The sequence below is a fragment of the Thunnus thynnus genome, chromosome 18 (assembly GCF_963924715.1).
Source record: "Thunnus thynnus chromosome 18, fThuThy2.1, whole genome shotgun sequence".
NCBI classification, from domain to species: domain Eukaryota; kingdom Metazoa; phylum Chordata; class Actinopteri; order Scombriformes; family Scombridae; genus Thunnus; species Thunnus thynnus.
Window position 1 is genome coordinate 26,744,463 of NC_089534.1, and position 21,620 is coordinate 26,766,082.

General features: G+C 40.1%; 1 protein-coding gene across 1 annotated transcript in view; it reads right to left on the reverse strand.

Moving 5' to 3' along the window:
• Window positions 1-779: 779 nt before the first annotated feature.
• lama4 (laminin, alpha 4) overlaps window positions 780-21,620 on the reverse strand; it is a 36,151-nt gene continuing 15,310 nt past the window's right edge. The window contains exons 13-40 of the mRNA XM_067573181.1: window positions 20,675-20,868; window positions 16,895-17,011; window positions 16,133-16,281; window positions 15,152-15,293; window positions 14,968-15,061; window positions 14,751-14,867; window positions 12,802-12,987; window positions 12,524-12,663; window positions 11,569-11,733; window positions 10,598-10,743; window positions 10,320-10,482; window positions 10,081-10,214; window positions 9,375-9,546; window positions 9,092-9,223; window positions 8,857-8,999; window positions 7,879-8,008; window positions 7,456-7,593; window positions 6,998-7,131; window positions 5,629-5,790; window positions 5,164-5,317; window positions 4,816-5,009; window positions 4,519-4,708; window positions 4,262-4,417; window positions 3,476-3,635; window positions 2,854-2,981; window positions 2,629-2,722; window positions 1,520-1,639; window positions 780-1,429 (exon numbers count right to left, since the gene is read on the reverse strand). Coding sequence (XP_067429282.1) covers window positions 1,284-1,429; window positions 1,520-1,639; window positions 2,629-2,722; window positions 2,854-2,981; window positions 3,476-3,635; window positions 4,262-4,417; window positions 4,519-4,708; window positions 4,816-5,009; window positions 5,164-5,317; window positions 5,629-5,790; window positions 6,998-7,131; window positions 7,456-7,593; window positions 7,879-8,008; window positions 8,857-8,999; window positions 9,092-9,223; window positions 9,375-9,546; window positions 10,081-10,214; window positions 10,320-10,482; window positions 10,598-10,743; window positions 11,569-11,733; window positions 12,524-12,663; window positions 12,802-12,987; window positions 14,751-14,867; window positions 14,968-15,061; window positions 15,152-15,293; window positions 16,133-16,281; window positions 16,895-17,011; window positions 20,675-20,868 — 4,100 coding nt within the window. The 3' untranslated portion in view covers window positions 780-1,283. The remainder of the gene's footprint in view (window positions 1,430-1,519; window positions 1,640-2,628; window positions 2,723-2,853; window positions 2,982-3,475; window positions 3,636-4,261; window positions 4,418-4,518; window positions 4,709-4,815; window positions 5,010-5,163; window positions 5,318-5,628; window positions 5,791-6,997; window positions 7,132-7,455; window positions 7,594-7,878; window positions 8,009-8,856; window positions 9,000-9,091; window positions 9,224-9,374; window positions 9,547-10,080; window positions 10,215-10,319; window positions 10,483-10,597; window positions 10,744-11,568; window positions 11,734-12,523; window positions 12,664-12,801; window positions 12,988-14,750; window positions 14,868-14,967; window positions 15,062-15,151; window positions 15,294-16,132; window positions 16,282-16,894; window positions 17,012-20,674; window positions 20,869-21,620) is intronic.

Genomic DNA, 21,620 nt, shown 5'->3' on the forward strand with positions numbered 1-21,620 from the left:
TTTTTAAATGAACTGCTGCTCAACATAAATAAAGATGACGTTATTTTAACTTAGGCAATGGCATGAGAATAACAGCTATTAAACGATTGTTATGCGGAATATTTCCATGGATTTATTAAGATATGTCTATGATATTTCAGGTCATAAAACACACTGCATTAATATTGCACCGTCCATGTATTATTATCTAAGGTCAATGTTAAACTTGGGCCAATGACTTAAACTGATCAGCCACAAAAAGCAAACCTGACTGAAGAAACCATGGAAGAGACATGCACTGTAGTGACAAAGATGGAAAAAGTCATTACTTCGGCGATTCACATCAGAGGAAAGTTATTTTCTTGCATCCTCCACTATTTGGTTGGAAAAGTCAATTCAACATGCAGTAGAGGGCAGTGTTGCCCAATGTACTTTATATATAAGAACAAGAAACAAAATACATTTTACAACAGTATAATGAACAACTTCAATAAGTAGTTTCCAACTGGTCCCCCATTCCTCTTTTATAGCTACACCAACCTTTTAAATAAAAACAGCTGTCTCATAGCCAATCATCTATTTAGCACTGTATTTTGTATTTTTAATTTAAAAAAAAAAATATATATCCAACCTTGCAAATAAACAATACAACCACAGATAACTCTCTGTCATCACAACTAACACATTAAAATTCAGTATTAGTTACATGTAATTCAAGACAAACGTCCTTTGTCATTCACTAAAATACTGCAGGGTCAAGGCCCAGACTTCTAGTAGATGAAAAGAAGAAAAAGCCAAGATAACATGGATGTGAAATATTTATTCAGAAATAAAAGTACAAAAGGAAGAACATGAAATACAAATGTATTTGTGTATAAATGTACAAATGTACAAAAAAAATGTGCCATTGAGATTATAAAGAGAGGAGGTGGAACATAGAATTTATTAACACCAAATGTGTCTGTAAAAATAAACGAAGCCTAAATGTATTCATGATTCATGATGCTTCTGGACCTCATATCTGCTCTCATTCTCTTATAAATGATAGATGTAAGATTTTCTTTTCAGGCTATATTTTCCATTTTTAAATTTAGATATTTTGGTCGTATTCTTGGCAGGGGACATTTTCATGTAAAACAATACACAACAGCCAACAAATTAAAGACAAAAACAAGAACAAACACCTGCCAAAGAGTGAAAACAATGACAATACTTCTCTTAATGGTTATGTTTAACTGAAAGAGAGTTTTTTAATGTGTTTGGTCAGTGCTGTATTGGGGATAGTGGTGGTGTTGACAGAAGTGTTATGCAGCTGGACAGGTTCCGACACTGACCGCTCCACTGACCAGAGCAGCTTTGCTGAAGCTCACTCGGCTGTTATTGATTGTCAGGTTCCTCATACAGCCCACATAGGCCTTCCTGGTGGCGATGCTCTCTGGGAGGAAATGATCTGAGAGGAGGAGGATTGCATGACATGGTGAGAAAGATGTGGTGTTGGTATAACAGGAGTATATCTAGAGGATTTGTGTTGCTGGCTAACCTGGAGCTCCACCGATGAACACTGGCTCTTTGGTATCTGTGGAGCTGGGATTCAGAGGTCCCACCACATGGTTGACCTCAGAGTCCACATCCAGCTGGACAACGTTGGCATCTCGGATCACTGTAATCAAGCAAGACATAATGCATTAATTTGGTCCCTAATAATTCAGTAAACAATAGCTTTTGTGTTTATTTCCTTTTTCTCTACTTAAAGTTAAAGTGGCCAAAGCCTGATTTGTAACCACATATGTGACTTATATCTGTTTTTAATGACTGTGTGAACAAAGAAAATCACACTGAATCTTACATTTTAATTTTTATTTGGGCCAATTTTGTTTTATATCCAGATTATAAATCAGATTTCAGGCAATTCAACCTCAGTCTGAACAGTCATCAGTCAGAATTCATGCAAATTCTCAGATACTTTACTACTCTACTAATTAAATCTGTACTAAATATGGTGTGGTTTACAGCGCAATATTTATGATAACTCCACATTTCCACTTTAGGAAAGAAAGAGGACAGCTGCGATGGAGGAGTTACACCATATAATTGTTTGAATCTTTGCTTAAAGCAGCAAAACATGAAGTGAAATCACTGCTGTGTGAAATAAAACACTAAAGACTTGAGTAGAGAAAGAAAGAAATCAGATAATGTGTCCATTTTACAGTGAAGTAAACCATATTTTATTCAATACAAGCAGGTATAACAGTTACACTAAGAGTGAAGATTAAGACACTTTTATCTAGAGACATACTCTTATGGGGAAGTGAAGGTTTAATATTTAAGAGCAGCTCTCCAGTGATCACTTGATTATTCACGCGATAAAAGGATGTGCAAGGATCAACATCTACAATATTGTTCATTCTAATAAAACAATCGTATATTTTCTCAGTGATATGTTATTGTATTGTGTTAAGTGTAGCATCTCTGGAATTGCTGTTGTGCATCATTAGATCGACAACATCAGTCAATAACAACATCATTAGATCTGAGCAACAAATCGAATCATGTACTGTAGTGTAAGACTTGCCATGTTGTTGCTATTGGTAATTATTGTCTCTCATCATTCCTTCAGTACATTTTTAATGTTATTTATGGGATCCTCACCTGTGATTCTGTGCCAGTTGCCAGCACACAGACCCTGTCTCGGAGACACCTTTGTGAAGAACTCATGTGTCCCATCGTTCACAATAACCACCACCTGAAAAAACACAGCAATATGTTATCCTCTAGAATATATCCCATCTTTTGAACAGAAGAAACATTTTAGTTTGTTCAACATAAACTGACTTAGATGTGTACAATCTGCAAATAACTGTGCCATTGACTTACTGCCCCTTGATGAATGTACATGGTGAAATAGCTCTCTGCTGTGCGCACATGCAGTAGCACCCCAGATGCCACACGGGGGCGCACCTCCATCACCAGCTCAAACCTGAGCCCCAAGCTAAATGTATCATCTGAGGAAGGGAAGCAGAGAGAGCAAGATGGAGTGAGTTCTGAGTACTTCATCCATTCTGGACCTCACCTTTTCTCTGTGGTGCGAACACATTTGAAATTACTTGACTTGTTCAACAGCTGCAGCTCAGTTCCCAAGGCCTTGGGGCCCTCACCATCTTCCCCTACACTTTCCCCACCACCACAGACACAGTCTCACCACAGCTGCACTGAGGGTATCATGTTCCCTGGCCTAACCAAAGTCTCTCCACGCACATAAAATTATGAAAGACCATGAGGGGGGATTGTGCATTTTCCAAAAGTAAATCTAATGAGCCATGAAATATATCAGATGCTCAGTTTGCAAACAGTTGCAGATGCTTGTAACTGTACAAAATCAACACTTGGCAAACTTTGGATTCATATCAAATGTGGAATTCCTTTGTTTTAGTTTTAAGCTGCAGGAAAAACATGTCTGTGCTTTTTGTTTTCCATCAACAAACTACTAGAAACATACCCAACACGACGTATCCTCCGTCCTCTGAGAAGTATGTTCCCGCCTCAGAGTGTCCCTCAAAGCATGGAGTGACCCCAAACGTCTCTGACACAGAGGACAACCACTGTCCATCAAGCTGGAGGTTCTTCACACAGCCGGTAAAGCTGTATGCAGAGTTTCTCTGAAGAGATGTGCAAGAAGGGCTGTTTTCAGTGAGGAAGTTTTGATAAAGCCACTGTACACTACCTTCCCAGCATCAAACAACAGATGGACAAAGCTAGCAACTAGCTTGTGAATGTAGTGGAGCATTTAGCAGCTAAAGAGCTACATGTTTCCCTCAGGAGTTGGTGTAGCGGAGGTCAAAACAGAATTTAAAGGAGAGTGAATATTGGACTTACATTCATCAGGTGGCAAGAAACATTACTCCAAATGCTAATGTTGCTGTTTGTTTGCTGAGAGTGCAAATAGGCAAGTGGCCAAATGAATAAATAAATCCAGCTTTAAAAAAATCAAATGCCTTCCTGTTGAATTCTAAGGGGAAAGGGTCACAATGGTGGTTTCCTGTTATCTGTGGGAAGCAGTCTGAGCTAAGCCAAGCTGGAAATCTGCTGGTGTGGCTATATATGTTCCGGGAAACACCAAAGGGTTATAAAGGACATAGAGTAGAGGGTTTGCTCTCTCTTTGTAAGAGGTTATTGTTTTATTCAGAGTTACAGTCCATGATAGAATATTCATATGTTACAAATGATCCCTGCCGTGCATGTTTTTAATGTCAAATGTCTTCCACATATACACTGTACCCCATACCTGAATATTCTTTTGGGCTCTCCCTGGAGGAACTCCTCCGACATAGAGGGGACTGCTGACATGCCAGGAGACATTGCTCCCTTGAGCTCTGTCTTCCAGCACTGTGAGCCCATCAATTATTAATCGCCCCATGTTCCCATCACGGATAAAAATAACCTAAGAGAAGAGAGGAGGCTGTCATTGTACAAATTGTTGGTACATAACTAAACATGCATCCACCCATGCATACATGCAGTACTTACAGATCATGAACTTACGTTATGCCATGCACCATCATTGTATTTCTCCTCACTCTTAATTTTGACTCTTTGATCTGCAACGTTGAAGGTGTATACAAGCTTCCCATGAGCCAGGAAGAGAGCCATGAAATTGTCCTCTTGGACATCAGATACATAAAAGATGAGGCCGAAGGATGACTGGGTCTTCAGGGACAGGGAGAAGTGGGACCTGGGAGGTGGAGGCTGCATTTAGTCATGCGTGCACTCACAAAGAAATCCTTGACAGAGAAGTACATATGCAGAATGGGCTCTTGAACAGACTTGACCTTGACATACCTCTCAGAAAGTGACTCTGGGAGGGCTGCGTAGTGCTGCCTGCTGTTGGCGATGCCGCCGTAGTGGTAGGCTTGGCGGGTTGCTCGGGGACGTAAGGAGAGGTAGCAGGGCGCGATGTTCAGCTCTGATGGCTCCTGGTCATCACTTTTAAGCTCCATCAGGCCTAGAGGGAGGCTGGACTTATCCCTGCTAACCTATGAGAGCATATATTCAAGGTCAGGATGGCCAAATTTGCAACCAAACAAAAAAGTATAGATCCCCTAAAAGCCAGTGTCCATTGGAGTCTATTGAAGGCTATCTAGAGAATATATTCGTCTTCCTTACTTAATGTAAAGCCCCTTTTTTTACCTTCTGTGATTGGCTCTGTTTGGCTCTAGAAGCGTTATCCCTGTGCCTTGACAGCAGAGCAGCAGGGGGTCGCTGGACTGGACAGTCCTGCAGGGAGGTCTGGACCTTCTCTGGGTAGCGCTGAAAGTCCTCGGGCTCAATGTCCCTGTCTTGTCTACAGAAACAGAGATAGAAAGTGAGAGAGTGCAAAAGTGCCAAACATTTAAAAGCTGCAGAAATGCTCTCAACATATTAGTGAGTCTCCATGGCAACAAACTCTACATCGTCAACCACTCAGCTCACAGCTTTATTTGGTCTCTTCCCCCACATAGAGGAAGAGTGAAGCCAAATCTTTAATTAGCAAGCTCTGACAGCTGCAGTCTGGAGAGATACTAAAGAGACAGTTTGGCCTCATACAGTCTGTGTGATAAACCAGTTGCATTTCCTCTTACCCTGAGCTGCAGTGATCGTTCAGTGGTAATTTACCTGTTGATATAGGCGTAGCTGATGCAGCCTGTGAAATTCTTGAAGCTGCTGCTCGGAGAACCTCCATAGTAGAAGCTCTTTACAGAAACTGGAGAGGACTGTGAGGCTGATGATGGACGTTTCTTCTCCTGCTTGTCTTTGTCATCCACCAACAGTGAATACCTCAGGTGAACAATTAAAACAGTTAGTCACTCATTTTTGACACTTATAAGCTTTGAGCATGTATACCTACTACATGTCTGTGATACAAATAAAATCTTCAATCATGATGATGATGTAATTTTGGATATATCTAATCACGTTTAGTCTGTTTTTGATTAATCCAGTAAAGGAAATACCTGTAAAATTACACTAATGCAAAATCCTGTAAATCCCTAACTAGAGATATTAAAGGGATAGATACCTCACCATAAACGTCATTGCATAATTAGAGGTGGTTGACATATTTCATATATAATGTCTGTCAGCATATATCAAAAAGTTGCTCATAGTTTTCAATGAAATGACTGATCATGGACATTTCATTATGTAATGGCACTTATATGGATCTGGGCTTTTGAACATATAGTCTAGATTACAAATTTAAAGGCCCTATGTGTGGGATGATAAAACATCTGACTTTAGTGACACCTTGTGGTAGCATCAAGAAAGCTACTGTCTCACAACATCCAGACAGCAGGGCACATCACCCTCTCAAGTACATCCAAATGGGCTGGTAGTAACACATAGCCTGTATACATTATCTTAACACTATACTTTTTTTTTTTTTTTACAAATAATAGAATAATTTGACGGCTGCTGTAGTCACATTGGGGATTTAAGAGTATGTGTATAATGTCAAGCAACCAAATTAACTTGAAATGTAAATCAAGACTATGACTATGTCGAAGAAGAAGTAACACACTTCCTTTTAAAAATGAAAATTTGGATTAATAAGCAAAAAAAACACAACCTTAAACCTCAATCTAGTACACTTACTTGGTCTGGTACAACATTGTTGTGTAGTTGACATTACTGAGTCAGTTTGTTCACTTTATGATTCTTTTCAACTTCTGCAGCTGTTACACTATGTATTAGCATTTACAATTGTCCCATAATTATTGCTTGTGGCACAGTAGCTGCTGGTCAAGAAAATGTACATCGTCTTGCTTTAATTCATCCAAAAGTCACGTCTGAGTACACCACCAAGTTGGACAATTGATCCACTAATAGGAGTTTGTGTCTAATTTAAGTCTTTTATGGAGGTTTTGCTTTATTGTAGTGTTTACAATTGAGAAGAAAAATCACAGATATGTACCAAATCCAGATGCTTCCAGGACTACCAGCACGGTTGTGTTACTAGTATATATGTATACAGTTAAATGCTTACTTCAGATTGTTAACTGAGGCCACTAAGAAGTGTGTCCTTCCATCATTGTATTGTTTCTTGTGTGATTTGACTCTTGTTCCTCTGGTGTTTAGCACCACTGCTCCGTTCTCCAGGGAAATGCTTAACTCATCAGACTGAAGTGGGAGAAAATAAAGAGAGGACTTTACTTACAGATTACAAAAATACCAATTTTAACAAATTATCAATGAACATAATATAAAAATGAACAAGGTTATAATAGTAAAGTTAATTCTTAATTTTTCCTGATTTAAGATCAAAAGATACTTGCGATTGTCCTTGTTTTGTCCCTTGTTTTAATAAAAAAAAGAACAATAGAAACTGCACTAAAAACAAATTCTCCTATCCCACTGATAGATTTTAATAACTTGCATTCGAAAATTTGCAAACACAACTATCTAAAAATTGACTTTTTCCAGAGTGTAAAGATTTGCGTATACCCCTTCACTGTGGTAGAGCAGGAGTCCACTGGGCTGCAGAGTTCTAAAGTTGAGGCCTCCTTCAAAGTTGTCGAAGAATGAAATCTTTGCTGTGGATCCCAGGTAGCTCTCTCCAGTGAAGTAAGCTTTACGGGACATCTGTCACAATAAAAACACATCTCACTTTCATTACTGATTACCTTTCACTCTCCTTTTGGCTTACAGTTAAGTGATCCTCTGATGGGAGTATTGACTGTGAGGGCTGTTCAGCTATAACAGCCAATTATTTTCTTGTGCTTGAGAGTGAAAGTTTGTGTGTGTGTGCAGATGTGTGTGAGATTTTGTGTGCTGTCTACTCTTCACCCATATTTGGTATTGATTCCACAAAGACATACGCAATGCATTTTCACTGGCAGTGTGTGAAGTGGTGCAGGGAATACTTACGAAAGACTCCTCAGGGCAGCCACTGCTGATGCCAATGGTGCCAGGCTCCTCCAGGAGGTTGAAGTCTTTTTTCTGGAACTGGAAACCTTTCACACAGCCTTTCAGGCCGACCACAGCAGACAGCTCAGGCCTGTGGTGATATGCATGCTGTCACTGTGTTATAGTGAAATTTTAAAGCTACTCTAAGCAAGATTCCTCTGTAAAAATGTACTCTTTTTATACACCCAAACTGCAAAGCTGCCTTGCCCATCATGAGACACTTGAAGTACTCAGTTGAAATAAAAATCTGTAGAGGTGCTGGTAGGAATATTTTCTAATGTTGAAGAGAGCCTTGCTAGTTTCTCCTGCTTTTTATGCTAAGCTAGGTTAGCAGACTGTAGCACCATAGTTACACACATACATGAAACTGGTATTGATCTTCTCTCCTAACTCCTGGAAAGTGCATAAGCAAATTACCCAAGATTGAACTATTTCTTAAAACCTAACATCATATTTTTTTTACTTTTTTTTGGGCTAGCTGGCAGGGGAACTGCACAGCAAGCTCAAAAACAAACACCTCTGCGCCTTTGCAAACAGTTGTCTATTTACATATCAGCAGACACAGCTAGCAACATTAGCATTCATTTGTGTTTTTACGGCTATCTGATGAATGTAACTCCAGTATTCACTCCCCTTTTAGCTCTGTTTTGGTCCCCTGCAACTCTTGAGAAAATATGTGGCTCTTTAGCTGCTATTAGTTCATCCTACACTCCACTTGCCATTGAAAGAAAGAGATGTTTGTTGCCATAAGGTTACATGATTTCTCTGTACAACAACCTTTAAACCTTCAAAAACATCAGTTTAACTTTTCTGACACTCTGGTCTTCAAAGTTTCCCACTTAAACTTTGAGTGTTTTCGCAGAAATGCAGTTCTTGGAAAACAGACTGTAGCTGTTGCACTGAGTGTGCTGTGTTTGGCTACAGCAATATTTACTTTACCTGGATTTGAGAATGTGCGATGGAGCCCCACCTATGTAGATATCTGAGAAGGGCAGTGTGGTTTTCTGATTCTCCATAGATTTAACATGGCTCTTGTCCACCAGTAGGATAACCTTCTTTGACTGATGGTAAATCACTGACACCTGTGCAAATGGCCCAGCACCAACCGTTACAGCAACATAACAAAAAGTTCAGGTTCATGTTCAACCAACTAAATGAGAAGAGAGAAACCTACCTCATGATATTTTGCATCATTTATTTGCAGCTTTGGTGAGTTATTCTCCAAAAGATTTGGTCCATTATTGAAGCCAAAGTCATACATTAGGCGCAGGAAACCATTCTTTAATTCTAAAAGGAAGAATTTATCCTGAAAAGAAGAGATTAAAATAGATTACTGGGAGTGGTAAGCTCAGTGGTAAAACATACATTTTGAACTAGACTTTTGCTAAATATTACAAGATAAATAAATATTTCAAGATAGCCTGGGAAAAGCACTTTTAAAGTGCCTTTAGACTTACCCCACTGACCATGAGGAAAAGAACACCATTGTTTGCGACTGTTCGCACTGAAATATCAAATCTTGTAACAACACCAAATTTCCCCCTCCGCTCAATATTATTGATGACTGCATAGCCTGTTCCATCAAACAGGTAGCTGGCAATACGACTCTGGGAGAACGCCAACTTGTACCTGAGAGCAGAATGAGGAATGTAATTGGATAGTGAAACAGCAGTTTGTGATAAATTCAGAGTGCATGCAGTGTCATCATATCAGTTCAGACACGTCTGGGATCATACTTCAACACAAGAAAGAGTAGCAAATGGGCAAGGCTGGATTACCAGGGACCTCCAGAGCCCTAGGTTTACTGCATGTCAGTTGGTGGTGGTAATGCAGTTAACGTCAAATTTGTTAGTCAATTTGTGCTACTAAGGTACATATCAACTAAGCTGAGTACAGCCTTATTAGCTAACTTTTTTATACACTGTGTTGTTGAATGGACCTGTGTAAAGAGCTTTGTTTTTGTTTATATTGTCCCCACATATGCATATTTCTCAATAAAGATGTGTTTAATCATATCACCACAAGCTAGGGTCAGGGGGGTCAATGGGGGCCAACAGCAAATTTTTACCCTTGGACCCCCTGTGTTTCCTGGCTTTCTATACTATCACACTGTCAACTAGGCAAATATAAACTACAAATATTTGAAAAAGACAAATAGGGTACCTGGGGCATGGCACTGATGCAACGACATCCATTTTGTGAGTCTCTTTGAAATTGTATAGACTGATCACATCGTTGTTCAGCGAGGCCAACTCAATGCAGCCCACAAAAGGAGCAAGACTCAGAGGAGGTGGGAGCTAGGTTGAAAACAAATTGTTACATGTCAACATTTGGCAGCAAAAAACAGATGACTGAAGAAGGATTCATTTGTATTATTAAGGATTATTTATAAAATACATTACTTTGACATCTGGTGGGACACCACCGACAAAGAAGACTATATCCTTAGGGTCGATGTCAAATAGTGAGTCAGTGCCCGGAGCCTCTCCTTTCTGGATGAACTTCTGCTCGTCTGTGGAGCTCTGGCTGGGGATGGTCAGGAAGACTTTTCCATGTCTGCCAAGCCTGATAGCAGGGAACACAAAGAAGCATGAGCAACCAAAGTTATCTTACCACCATCTGGCTTTGAGAGACATATGTAAGACAATGTTAACACCTGAAGCTCATGAATGGACAGTACCTCTCTACTTTGATGTAGTTGAAGACTGCAGGCCATTGGCTGACAGGCTTTGAACCCAGTGGGATCTCAACATCTTCGCCCCCGAGGTTGTATACGTATACCAGGTTGTCATTCTTGATGGCCAGTCCCATGTAGTCTTTCCTACCCTGGGGGCAAAAACAGCAGAAAACACCATAGAATGGTGCATCATGGTGAGTTAATACTGCCAATAACACTGATGAAACTGTTCATTTCTCTATAGTGGACTTTTTTGTTGTTGTCATTTTACAATAGTTCACCACAGAGGTATTAGTTTCCTACAGGGAAATGATAATATTTTATGTAATTTCACCTTGAAATATAGTGGTTGCAAACGAATAAACATCTTTCATTTGTGACTACAAATGGTGCTCATGCCAAGGCTATTATTCTACTCTGAAAAGCTGTAGACAAACATCAATGCATAGATTACAGTGGAAGTGAAATCACCAAGGTGAAGTGCCGTTAGAGAGAACAGAGAGGCCTCACATCGGGTAGGCACACTGTTTCTGTTCTCTGATGGGTGGGGGCTAACGGTATTTATGTAAATGAACTTCAATTTGAAGGCATACACATGCACTGTTGTCATTGGCGTCTCTTGGAGACCTTTTGAAAGGGGCAACTGTGCGCCTCAAAGGCTGTCATTCCTTCTCCCGTGATTACAACAAACTATTCATGTCCACAAGCTGCTCTCTGCCTTTTATCTTTGCCCTCATCCTCTGGGTGCTAGTTTGTGAAGTTTCAGCAGCAGTTCTGGGCCTCATGCCCACCCTAAAGCCCCCAACTCTCTTGTATGTATAAGAATGAGGGAGGAAGGGTCAAGTTGTACACATTATTTTAGATTTGTGAGCTAATTGTACTTGTCTTGTGTTGACCCCAAGTGCCCAGATTTGCTTGATCTGATTTCTAATAAATAACCCAGCAACCAATCCTGTTTTCCCTGGATTCCTCACATTTCTGTCTCCCAGGTATAAGATTAAGCGGTCCTCGATGGGATCCGTGTCAGGGTCCACTCTCATAAACAAGCTGATGGATGTCATTGTCTTCAGTTCTTCCAGGTTGGTGTGAGGATGAACCTCCACTGAGGACTGACCGTTGAACTTCATGGACACTTGGACCTGGGGTAGAAAACAAACCAGAATGACTGTGAGCTTCTGGAGAGACAACAGTTTTCCCCAAAGGACAACGTCCTTGTCAGGTCAAACTGAAGACAGCTCACACAGTGTGTTGGTATGGCTGTTTAAACCCTGCATAGGCACAGTTTGTTATGAGTGAAGCTATTTACACTGCTGGCATCTGAGTTTTTTCCCAAAAGTAACACATCTGGAATATATCTGGTGTCTGGTATTTGACGGTAAACAGCGGGAAGTTCATAAATGCTCACATACATGCTTTTGTGCTCTTCACTTGTGCAGACAAATAGCAGAAACTTCATACATGCTAGAGTTACTTTTAAAAAGAAAATGCTAGCATTACTTGGTTCTTCTGCTCTTAACCCATGCTGCCTGTTGATGGGACCCACTCGCAGTTCATTTCTCACTGCTAACTGTGTATAGTTCTTCGTTAGCTAGCTTACTGTTAGTGGTAGCCATTTCCTACTGGAATTCCATGTGTAATATTAGCTAGCTATAGCTGACAAATGTCTATCAAAGTGAGTGCAGTAAAAAGATTTGGATATGCAAGGACAAGCGTCACATACAAATTCATCTCTAAAAAGTAATTTTACTGGTTTCCTTCATTTATAAATACTGAAAATGTCCATATATAAGGTATCATGACATTATGGCAATGTGGTCTGAGTACATCCTTGACGGTTTGTAAATGGGAAACAGGTCTAAAAGGAAGCTGCATTTGATTGTCTCTCAAAAATCTACTGTACTGTTACCACGTTAGAAGTAATGAACTAACTTTCTTGGCCACACTCCTGGCCTGGGCTATGAGCTCTCTGATCCTCATGATGTTGGTGGTAACGTTGTTGACAGGCTTCTTCTCTTCAACCACCTTCAACTTGCCCAGCAGCTCAGGAACGAGTACATTTAGGTTGTCCACTGCAAATCACATGGGTCAAGAGGAAAAGAGTTACTGTAATATGGTATTCAAAAATTTACTTTGATTTCCTACTCAGGATCGTTAAAATATCCAAGATATGTATGATATTGTCGTGTTTATTGCAGCAGGTATGCTACCTGCTTCGCCGGCAGTTACTATGGCCTGTTCATAGGCATCTGTGGAGTATTCGTTGTTTCTCATATTCTTGGCCCACTCCTCCACCTTGTTGCTGATGGGGGTGATAGTCTGAAGCACTTCTGCTGAGCGGTTAAGAGTCCCCTCAGCTACCTGCAGGGTAAACTCCAATCGCTGTGGTGTTCTGTCTGTAAATGGTTGCAGAGGGTAAGAAAAGAGAAAATTCTGGTAAGCCAGATTTAGAGCATTAACCTCCTGAAGAGCAGGGGACAGAGATATTTGGCCTATCATCACTAAAACCCAACGCTTAAAGGTTTAGTTCAGCCAAATGACAAAAAAACATGCTATATCACCCTCCTCTAACGGTATCCATGCAAATAGTTTTGGATCTATTTGTCTAAGTTTTGAGATACAATGGAGATGAACAGAATTTCTTTGTGGCACTCAGAGCTTTGAAAATTGAAAAATTACAACTGTGTGATTAACAACTGAAAGATTTCTTACTAGAAACTGTCATTTTTAATCTGGATAATCAGCAGCTGTATAGAGAGTATACTGTATATATAAATATTCAAATTCTCAAACTCAAATTTATTTATAAAATACTTTTAAAAACAACAGTTGACGTGCTGTACAATAAAAATAACAAAGGCCATAAATAATACAATAAAAACACAAAGACCAATTTAAGGCCAAGGAATAAAAATGTGTTTTAAGATGGGATTTAAAAACAGGCAGTGTAGGGGCCAGCCTAATATGCAGAGGCAACTTATTCCAGAGTTTGTAGGCTACAACTACAAAGGCATGATCTCCCTTGTGCGTCAACCTTGATCCAGGGACAACCACAAGCAACTGGTCAGAGGGATAGGTTGGAGCTAGCCCATTTAATGATTTATAGGCAAACAATAAAATCTTAAAATCGATCCTAGAACGTACAGGGAGCCAGTGGAGGGAGGCTAGTATGGGGCCAATGTGCTCTCGCTTGCGTGTTCCTGTTAAAAGACAAGCTGCAACATTCTGGACCAATTGCAAGTGTGAGAGGGAGGCCTGGCTAATACCAATGTAAAGCGCATTACTATTAAGTAGAACAATTACTGGAACTGTTTTCCAGAAAATTCCAGAAAAACAGTTTGCAGTAGTCTTAATATTCAAAAAAACCTTTTTTTTCCATGATGAAGACAAGATTTTGACAACAACAACTGACTAAATCTTCATATAATATTGTTAATAAAAAAAAAGAGGAGACTACAATGGGATGGGAGAACATAAAAACTTCAACTAAATCTTTCTATTTTACTGTTGATGAAAAGACTTCCTGACCTCCTCCTTTCCTTTACTTCCTGGTCATGTTAGCACACCTGCTGTGCAATACTAACAGTGCTAGAGCCTGGAGATAGCCATGCACCAAGTGGCTATAAAAAGCTCAGCCAAAGAGAACAATCACAAGAAAAGTGTTGGCAACAGCTGGACTTCATGGGAAAAGAATAGTCGACAACTGTGAGTGTGTAGAATCGTTGGCATACAAGCCCTGCGGCTATTAAAATAGCTGGGAAGAAAACTATAAACTCTGCAAGGCGCACTAAACAGAAATTGAGGTAACATTGTTGGTGAGGACATTGTACTGGGGTGAAGGCAGATATCTCAGACAAATATCCCAACACCTGGGCAAACAAAACAATCTACATTACTCGCTACCATTGGAGGTAAATAAAAAAAATATGTTTTTTGTCATTTGGAAGAAGCAACCCTTTGATATACACATCAAAGAAACAGTCTAAAACCTCTAGAGCTACGCTTGTTGAAAGGGGAAATACTAGCAAGTTCCATCTAGCTAGCAGTATCTGCCTGCTTCTAGTCTCTGTGTTATGCTAGGTCAAACACACCGTTGACCTCCCCCTGTACTGGACACACTGATATGAAATTTGTGCCTTTAAGTACAGTATCTTCTTACCTGTTTGAATTCCACTGATATCCTCTGATATTTCTGCAAGTTTTTTGGTGTTTTTATCCATTGTCTCCTTGGTCTCCTCAATGTATTTCACCTTGTCAATAACCTCAGCTTCTACCTCTGTAACAGAGAGATACGGTAAATGTGAGATGGTCATCAGAGATCAGACACATTAATGATGACCCTTTAAAAGAAATCTCATTCTATGAAAGTACTCTACCAATTTGTTCTGAATGCAGTGAAACAGACTCCTTGAAAACACTGCTGCTCTGATTTACCAGGTGATCAAGCTCCGACTTGATCCCAGTAATGGCCTAAAACAGAGAACACATAGGGATAAAGCTACAGAATGTTGACAGGAATTACAGTGGGTGTATGCTGTATATTCCTGTGAGCCAACATACATCTTCAGCTCTTTGGGATAAGTTCAGGGTGGTGAGTGAGGTGATATTGGCATCGTCGATGTACTTCACTATGTTGTTGTACACATTGGCGGCACTTATGGCCTTCTGCACAAAGCCATTGGCATCGCTCTCTTTCAGATCCCTGGAGGAGACAGGATGATAGAAGTTACAGCGTAAGTAAGGTGTTTTTATAATGCTCATAATATGGTGAAAATTAAGTCTCAATGGAAGACTTAAAGCTGCTATATTCAGTATTCTTTTAATCAACAATTGATCATGTGTACTGTGAAAGTGGTCACTCACAATGAAAAACCCTCATTGTTTTGTTTTTTATAGCCCGCACCTTTATTGTTTGGTTTGGACATGGTTCTAATGTTGTTCTGTGTCTTCATTAGGCAATTGTTTACTAACCCGTATGCCATAAAAACTTAACAGAGTAATAATATGTCAATGTTGTGTTTACAGCTTGTTTTACTGCCTCCAAGTGGCCAAAAAAGTAAATGCAGCTTTAAATTTAAATTGACCTCTATTCTTCAAATTCACCAATGAGTTTTCAAAATTTAAAGTGGAGTTATTTCCTCATCATATACATCATGACATATACTGTTAAAGAGCATATAAAAATATTGCTTCTGCTGTTGCACTTTTTATATGTCAGCTATTGAAAACAAATCAATAAGCCACACTGTTGCACTGGGTGACATGTTCCTTGATTGCCATGGACACACTGTTTATTTTTAGCCTATCCCACATACATCGTCCTGCTGCTGCAAATATTAAATGTCTACTAAAGTTAATTTATGTACAGCTGTTTTTAAAGATTTATGTCTCCAGTAGGAACCAATGAGCTTGGAGGTGGGTGCCACAGGCAAGTTAGGGAAATCAAAAAGTAGTGTGAGACGCACTGATGCACTATTGTTTTTTCTCTTTTCATGGGTTTGATGAATTATGACTAAAAAGTTATATAGAAAGGTGTCTCACTCCTCCAGTTCGTTGGCCTGTCTCTCCAGCTCCCGAGCATGCTCGTCAGCCCTGTTAATCAGGTCTGTGTCAGCCAATGAGAGACGCTCCGTCTTCTCCGTCAGCTTTTGGCTGGCGCCATCGATCGCTGCGTGGTACTCAGTCACATTCTGTGCACACAGATGCACACATGCAGACACACACGCACGCAAACACACACACATATATACACATGATTTACTATTTGCAAAGACATTCAACTGACTTGCATTTATGTCATATCCTTAACAATCTCTGCTATTTCTAGTAACATCCTCAGAACTGCATTTCCCCTTGTGATTACTCAAAATTTTAAGTATGAGAACACACACACACACACAAGTACACGTCCAAGCTAATGTTATTACCTTGGGATGATTGTAATTCCCCACAGAGTAATTCAATAGAGAGCTACTTGACTAAAAAGGGAGAGCTGTTTGAGAACACCGCTTATTCAGTCTCCAGCAATCCACAAATTGCTTCCAAATCAAATTGGCCAGCTTTAGAGTTTGACACAGGCTAGGTCTTGGGAATCCATTTCATGAATAAATTCAATGCATGCCCTTAGATATTGCAACCCATATCACAGTCTATTAGATTATGATACATACTCCCTCATTCTGTGAGAAAGCCTGAGCATCATTAGACAGCGGGGCTCCATAGATTTTCCAGTCTCACCCTTGATCCTTGCTTCAGAAATATCAGGAGTTCTGACAATCATGGTTCCTCACAGTCATGCCTCACCTGCACCATAGCATCCACCTCAGCCACGGTCCTCTCTGTTTCAGAGTTTAATTCACTGGCTATTTCCAGAGTATCGTTGACAGCAGCGTAGTCTTCCGTCAGCCTCTGCTGCTTTGCCTGGGAGACATGGAAATAAACACAGTAAAATTTAGCCATAATTCAAGCTTCAGAACTTAAAGTCCAACACTATTATTTTGTTTGGGTAGGGCATTTATTTTCCTTTATTAGATTGGATACAGTAGAATCAGATAAGAATGAGGAGGTCACAACAAAGATCCACAGCCGTACTCAAACCAGGGACATTGCGATTAAACCCCTAGGCCACCAGGACACCCTGAAACACTATCTTCATTTTGGAAGGCAGGCTTTTCGCTTTCTTGCCAAGAGTTGGATGGGAAGATTGATACTACTCTAATGTCTGTGTTAAGTATGGATATCCTACTTTTAGAGTGCACACACAGTGACATGCAGACCAAAGGGAGCTTTAATCCGAATCCATCAAAATTAAAATACATCGCACAGCTCTCCTCTAACATCCCAATGATTTATTCACCAAACGTTTTCAGCTATCTTCCCCTCAGCAGCGTAGTGTCTGAGGCTGTTTGAAACAAATCACCTGATGAAAGCAAGATAGCCAAAAACGTTTGGTGAATAAAACATGGTGTACTGGAGGAAAGTTGTGAGTCATGTATAAAATTTGATATGACAAGTATGCAGCCAGAACCAAAAAGGGGGTCACCAACCAAAAGCTCTAAAGCTCACTAATTAACACGTTCTATTGTGTTTGTTAAAAATTTGTAATAATTTGTAATTCATACACAAACTTTTGGGATCTATGTGCTGGAACCATTTCTTGGTGATCCATCTCAGCACTCCTGTGCAGCATCTCTGCTGGTTACCAGACTCCAGAAAGTCACCTCTACTGGCTGTTGTTAACCAAGAAATAGTCACAGCATGTAACTCCCCCAAAAAAGCCACAAATTGTCATGCCTCCCTGCTTTCAGTTTTTATGTTAAGCTAACCTAATCACCTTCCAGCCCTGTAACCTTAACCCTAACAAAGAAAATAAGCATATTTCCCAAAATGTCAAACTATTGCGTTACAGTAAAGTGAGTACACTCAAGTTTTCTTCAAATAGCTCTTTTAGTCTGAGATTTAGTTATCAAGCTTTAGTTTGTATCATACTTTTTTATTATTGAATTGTTTGACACAAATTTAGCTTGTATTTTACTCCAAAATTAACAAATTATGTGATAAAATGACTTTATATGTATGTTCTTCACACTATGTTTGAATTAACAGATTACATGCCATGACATTGGGGCGTCCTAGTGACTTACCATGATATTGAGGTACTGCCTAGCCATATGTTCAGTCACTTTTAAATAATTTCAGGACAGCCCCTAATCCATAGAAAACTAATAGTAGTGAGCACTGGTACAGTAGGACAAGAAGAATGTAAAGCAAGTTTCAGGAAGTTTTGTGATTGTGTAAATTATTTTATAGGATATTTCACAGAAAAGCGTTATCAGTGATTAGTGAGCAGGGTCAACTAGATAGTACATGGATGTTGGAGATGAATGTTTACAGTACCAACACCATACCTCCAGTTTAACCACTGCATGACTGAGTTTGGCACAATGATGAGATCATTTGATTGGCTGTGGTAACCCAGCAGTGTGCACACTATGGCTGCAGCTGGTGTCGGCCGGTCTGTGCTGAGGCTAGGAAGAGCCCCAGATTAGGAGAGGCACCGTGTTTGGTTAGTGCACCATTCATGGCATTGATTTACAGCAGAGGGCCTGATCATGGAGATCTCCACTCCTGATAACACACGTGCACACAAATACACACACACACATACAGGCACATAGACCAACACAGAATTGAGCAGCAGCTGTTCTGCTGGACAGCAGACCCATAATGTCAACTCGGGCATGACGATAAAGGCTAGATTACAACTTCCTGGATCCAAATTCCAACCACACATGATTTTACACAGTTGTAAATCAACAAATCCAGGGACATGATATTAAAATATCATATACACTCAGGGACTGGAAGGATCATACCAGTGTTATATTCGTATTTTTAGCAACCGTTTTTCAAGGCAGCTGTTTGGATGTTTAAATGTTAAATGTTTTTCCCTACCTAGCAGGTAGTAACTGGTTTTCTCTCATTTCACTACAGTATGAACATGAAGTTACACAAGGTTGAAACCTGCTACTGCAGGTAATCCATCAGAGTGAACATTATGTCTGATTGTATTGTTGTCAGAGAGAGGTAAAACACCAAATAAGATTTGAATCGATCCATATTACCATGACATAAAAGCAGACACGATTCACCTTGATGAATTACCCATATTAAAGTCTATGCATGTTTATTTTTATACCATATGTAAATTAAAAAGGTCGGAAAACACATGCATGCTTGGAAAATGGTCTGCAGTAGCATAAAGCAGATAAAATGTATGTGTGTGTGTGTGGTACAAGATTTACACATCCAGCAGATGCAGAACAGCATAAGCATTTATTTGGAGGCATACTTCAGCTATTTTAGCTCTTTTTTGATCTCTACAGTCTCCTGGGGAAAACTATCTGGCTCTTTAGCTGCTCCACTATGTTCACCAGCTAGTCGCAAACCTTCTCTGCCTGCTGTTCGGTGCTCATCTGGTAGCCAACACTGGGTTTAACAGAGGTTTTTCACTAAAAAGAGCTCCCCGCTGCTGCTGGAAACAAGGTTGGTGAGAGTAAACCAAAGCAATAAAGTTGCTGAAATATGCATTCTGTAGATCTAAGGGGAACTGCAGTCTGTGATCATTCTTGCCTGGTTTGTCACTTCAAATGATACCTTTCACTTTAAACACAGACATCTGTCCCATTGTAAGTATAAAAAATATTGAGATTAGTGCATCTTTAAGATTGTGCTTCTCCCAATCTACAAAGATTGTTTTGGGCATCTTTGCCATTATTTGATAGTTGACAGTGTAGAGATGGACAGAAAACCTGGGGAGTGAGAGGGGTGTATGATATGAAAAAAAGGTCCCAGGTAGGGATTAAAACAAGGCCTTTGCCACCATGGCGCCCCATCTCATACCATAAATCCTCCTACTGTTTACAATATCTGAGTATATGCACTACTACACCTCTCCTGTCTATCTGTCGTATTGACTGAATAATGTTTGGTTCAGTGTTGCGGTTTTCTCTCCAAGTTTTGGGATAAGATGAATCTCCTCTGTACAGTAAAGATTCTGTGAATTGGCAGTGGGTAGCATGGGAAAATAAAGTCATGTTTCTGTGTGCAGGTTATGGATATTAGCGTGGGAAAAATATTTAGCATGCAGCATTGCTTCTACCCCTGTACAGGCCTCCTCCTAATGTAACAGTCCCAAGCTCCCACAGATGGTTTTGTGTTTCTGTTCTCGGCACTTAAATACCAAGAGTAATAGACTTCTCTGACATGCCAAGAAAACAACAACCAGATCTCTCTCACACAGCCTTTAAGGAATCAGCAACTGTGCAATGCAGGCTAAGGATAGACTCTTCTTCTGTCTTTGATGGCTTGGTGCCTCTGTGTGATCGAACATAACTCAACATTGTTTGAAACATTGTGAGTGGAAATAAAGCAGACAGCACTTAGAGAAACAACTCCATGCCAGCACACTCCCTCACAGCAGGGAGGAAGGACTGTTCACTCTTTAACAGCACCGAATACTAATGATTCCACAAGCGAGGGGAGTGGCAGTCAGTGGGAGCCCAGGGGGTCATGGGAAATCACCTCATTCCTCTGGAATTTGAGGACACTGGCTTGGTTCCTGTCCTCCGTCTCCTGGACGGTCCTGGCTGCTTTCTGGAGGAAGCCCTGAGCGTCCGCCAGCTTGGTGGTGAAGCGGGACATGACCTCCTTGATAGGCGGTAGACGGCCATCTGTGATCATCAACTTCTTCTCCAACTGACGGATGCGCCTCAGCACTGGAAACACAATCAGGAACACAAGTTGTTACTTTATCATCATTAGTGTCACATTTGAGTGACTCAGGATTGCCCATTGCTGTTAAACTGTTGCTTAGCAAAACTGAATATGGGTTGGTTATTGGTTCTCAACAGATGCTGTATCTTAAGATGTCTTGTGTGTGTATCTATATACATGCTTGTCAATCCAAACTAGGTTTACCACAGTAATGACAAGTCTTTGCATTTCTTTTTCTTTTGCTATGTTTGAAGATAGGAAAATGCATGGAACTTTCATCAGCTGACTGGCATCAGCCACTTCATTCATGCTTCAAGATCAATGGCTCATTCATCGACTGATCAGCCACCAGCTGACTAGTATCATTGAATCACATTTATACAGGTGTACATTATAAGTAAACATTTCCCACTATTACTGTGCTGATGCTGTTTTCTGCCGGAGCTCCATCCGTCACCCCAACATCCTCTATATGTGCTAAAGTTTTGGTATTGTTCTCTCAACAGAATCATTGTTGCTACTCAGAATACTCAAGAGGTCTCTCAAAGAACAGAGCCTTAATTGAACTGTATAACCATTTACTATAAATAGTCAACTCCTTAACATGTCTCCAACTGAAAGATAGTTGAGAGTATCAGCTCTTAACTAACAAGATTTATATTGAACTGTATAACCATTTACTATAAATAGTCAACTCCTGAACATGTCTCCAACTGAAAGATAGTTGAGAGTGTAAGCTCTTAACTAACAAGAT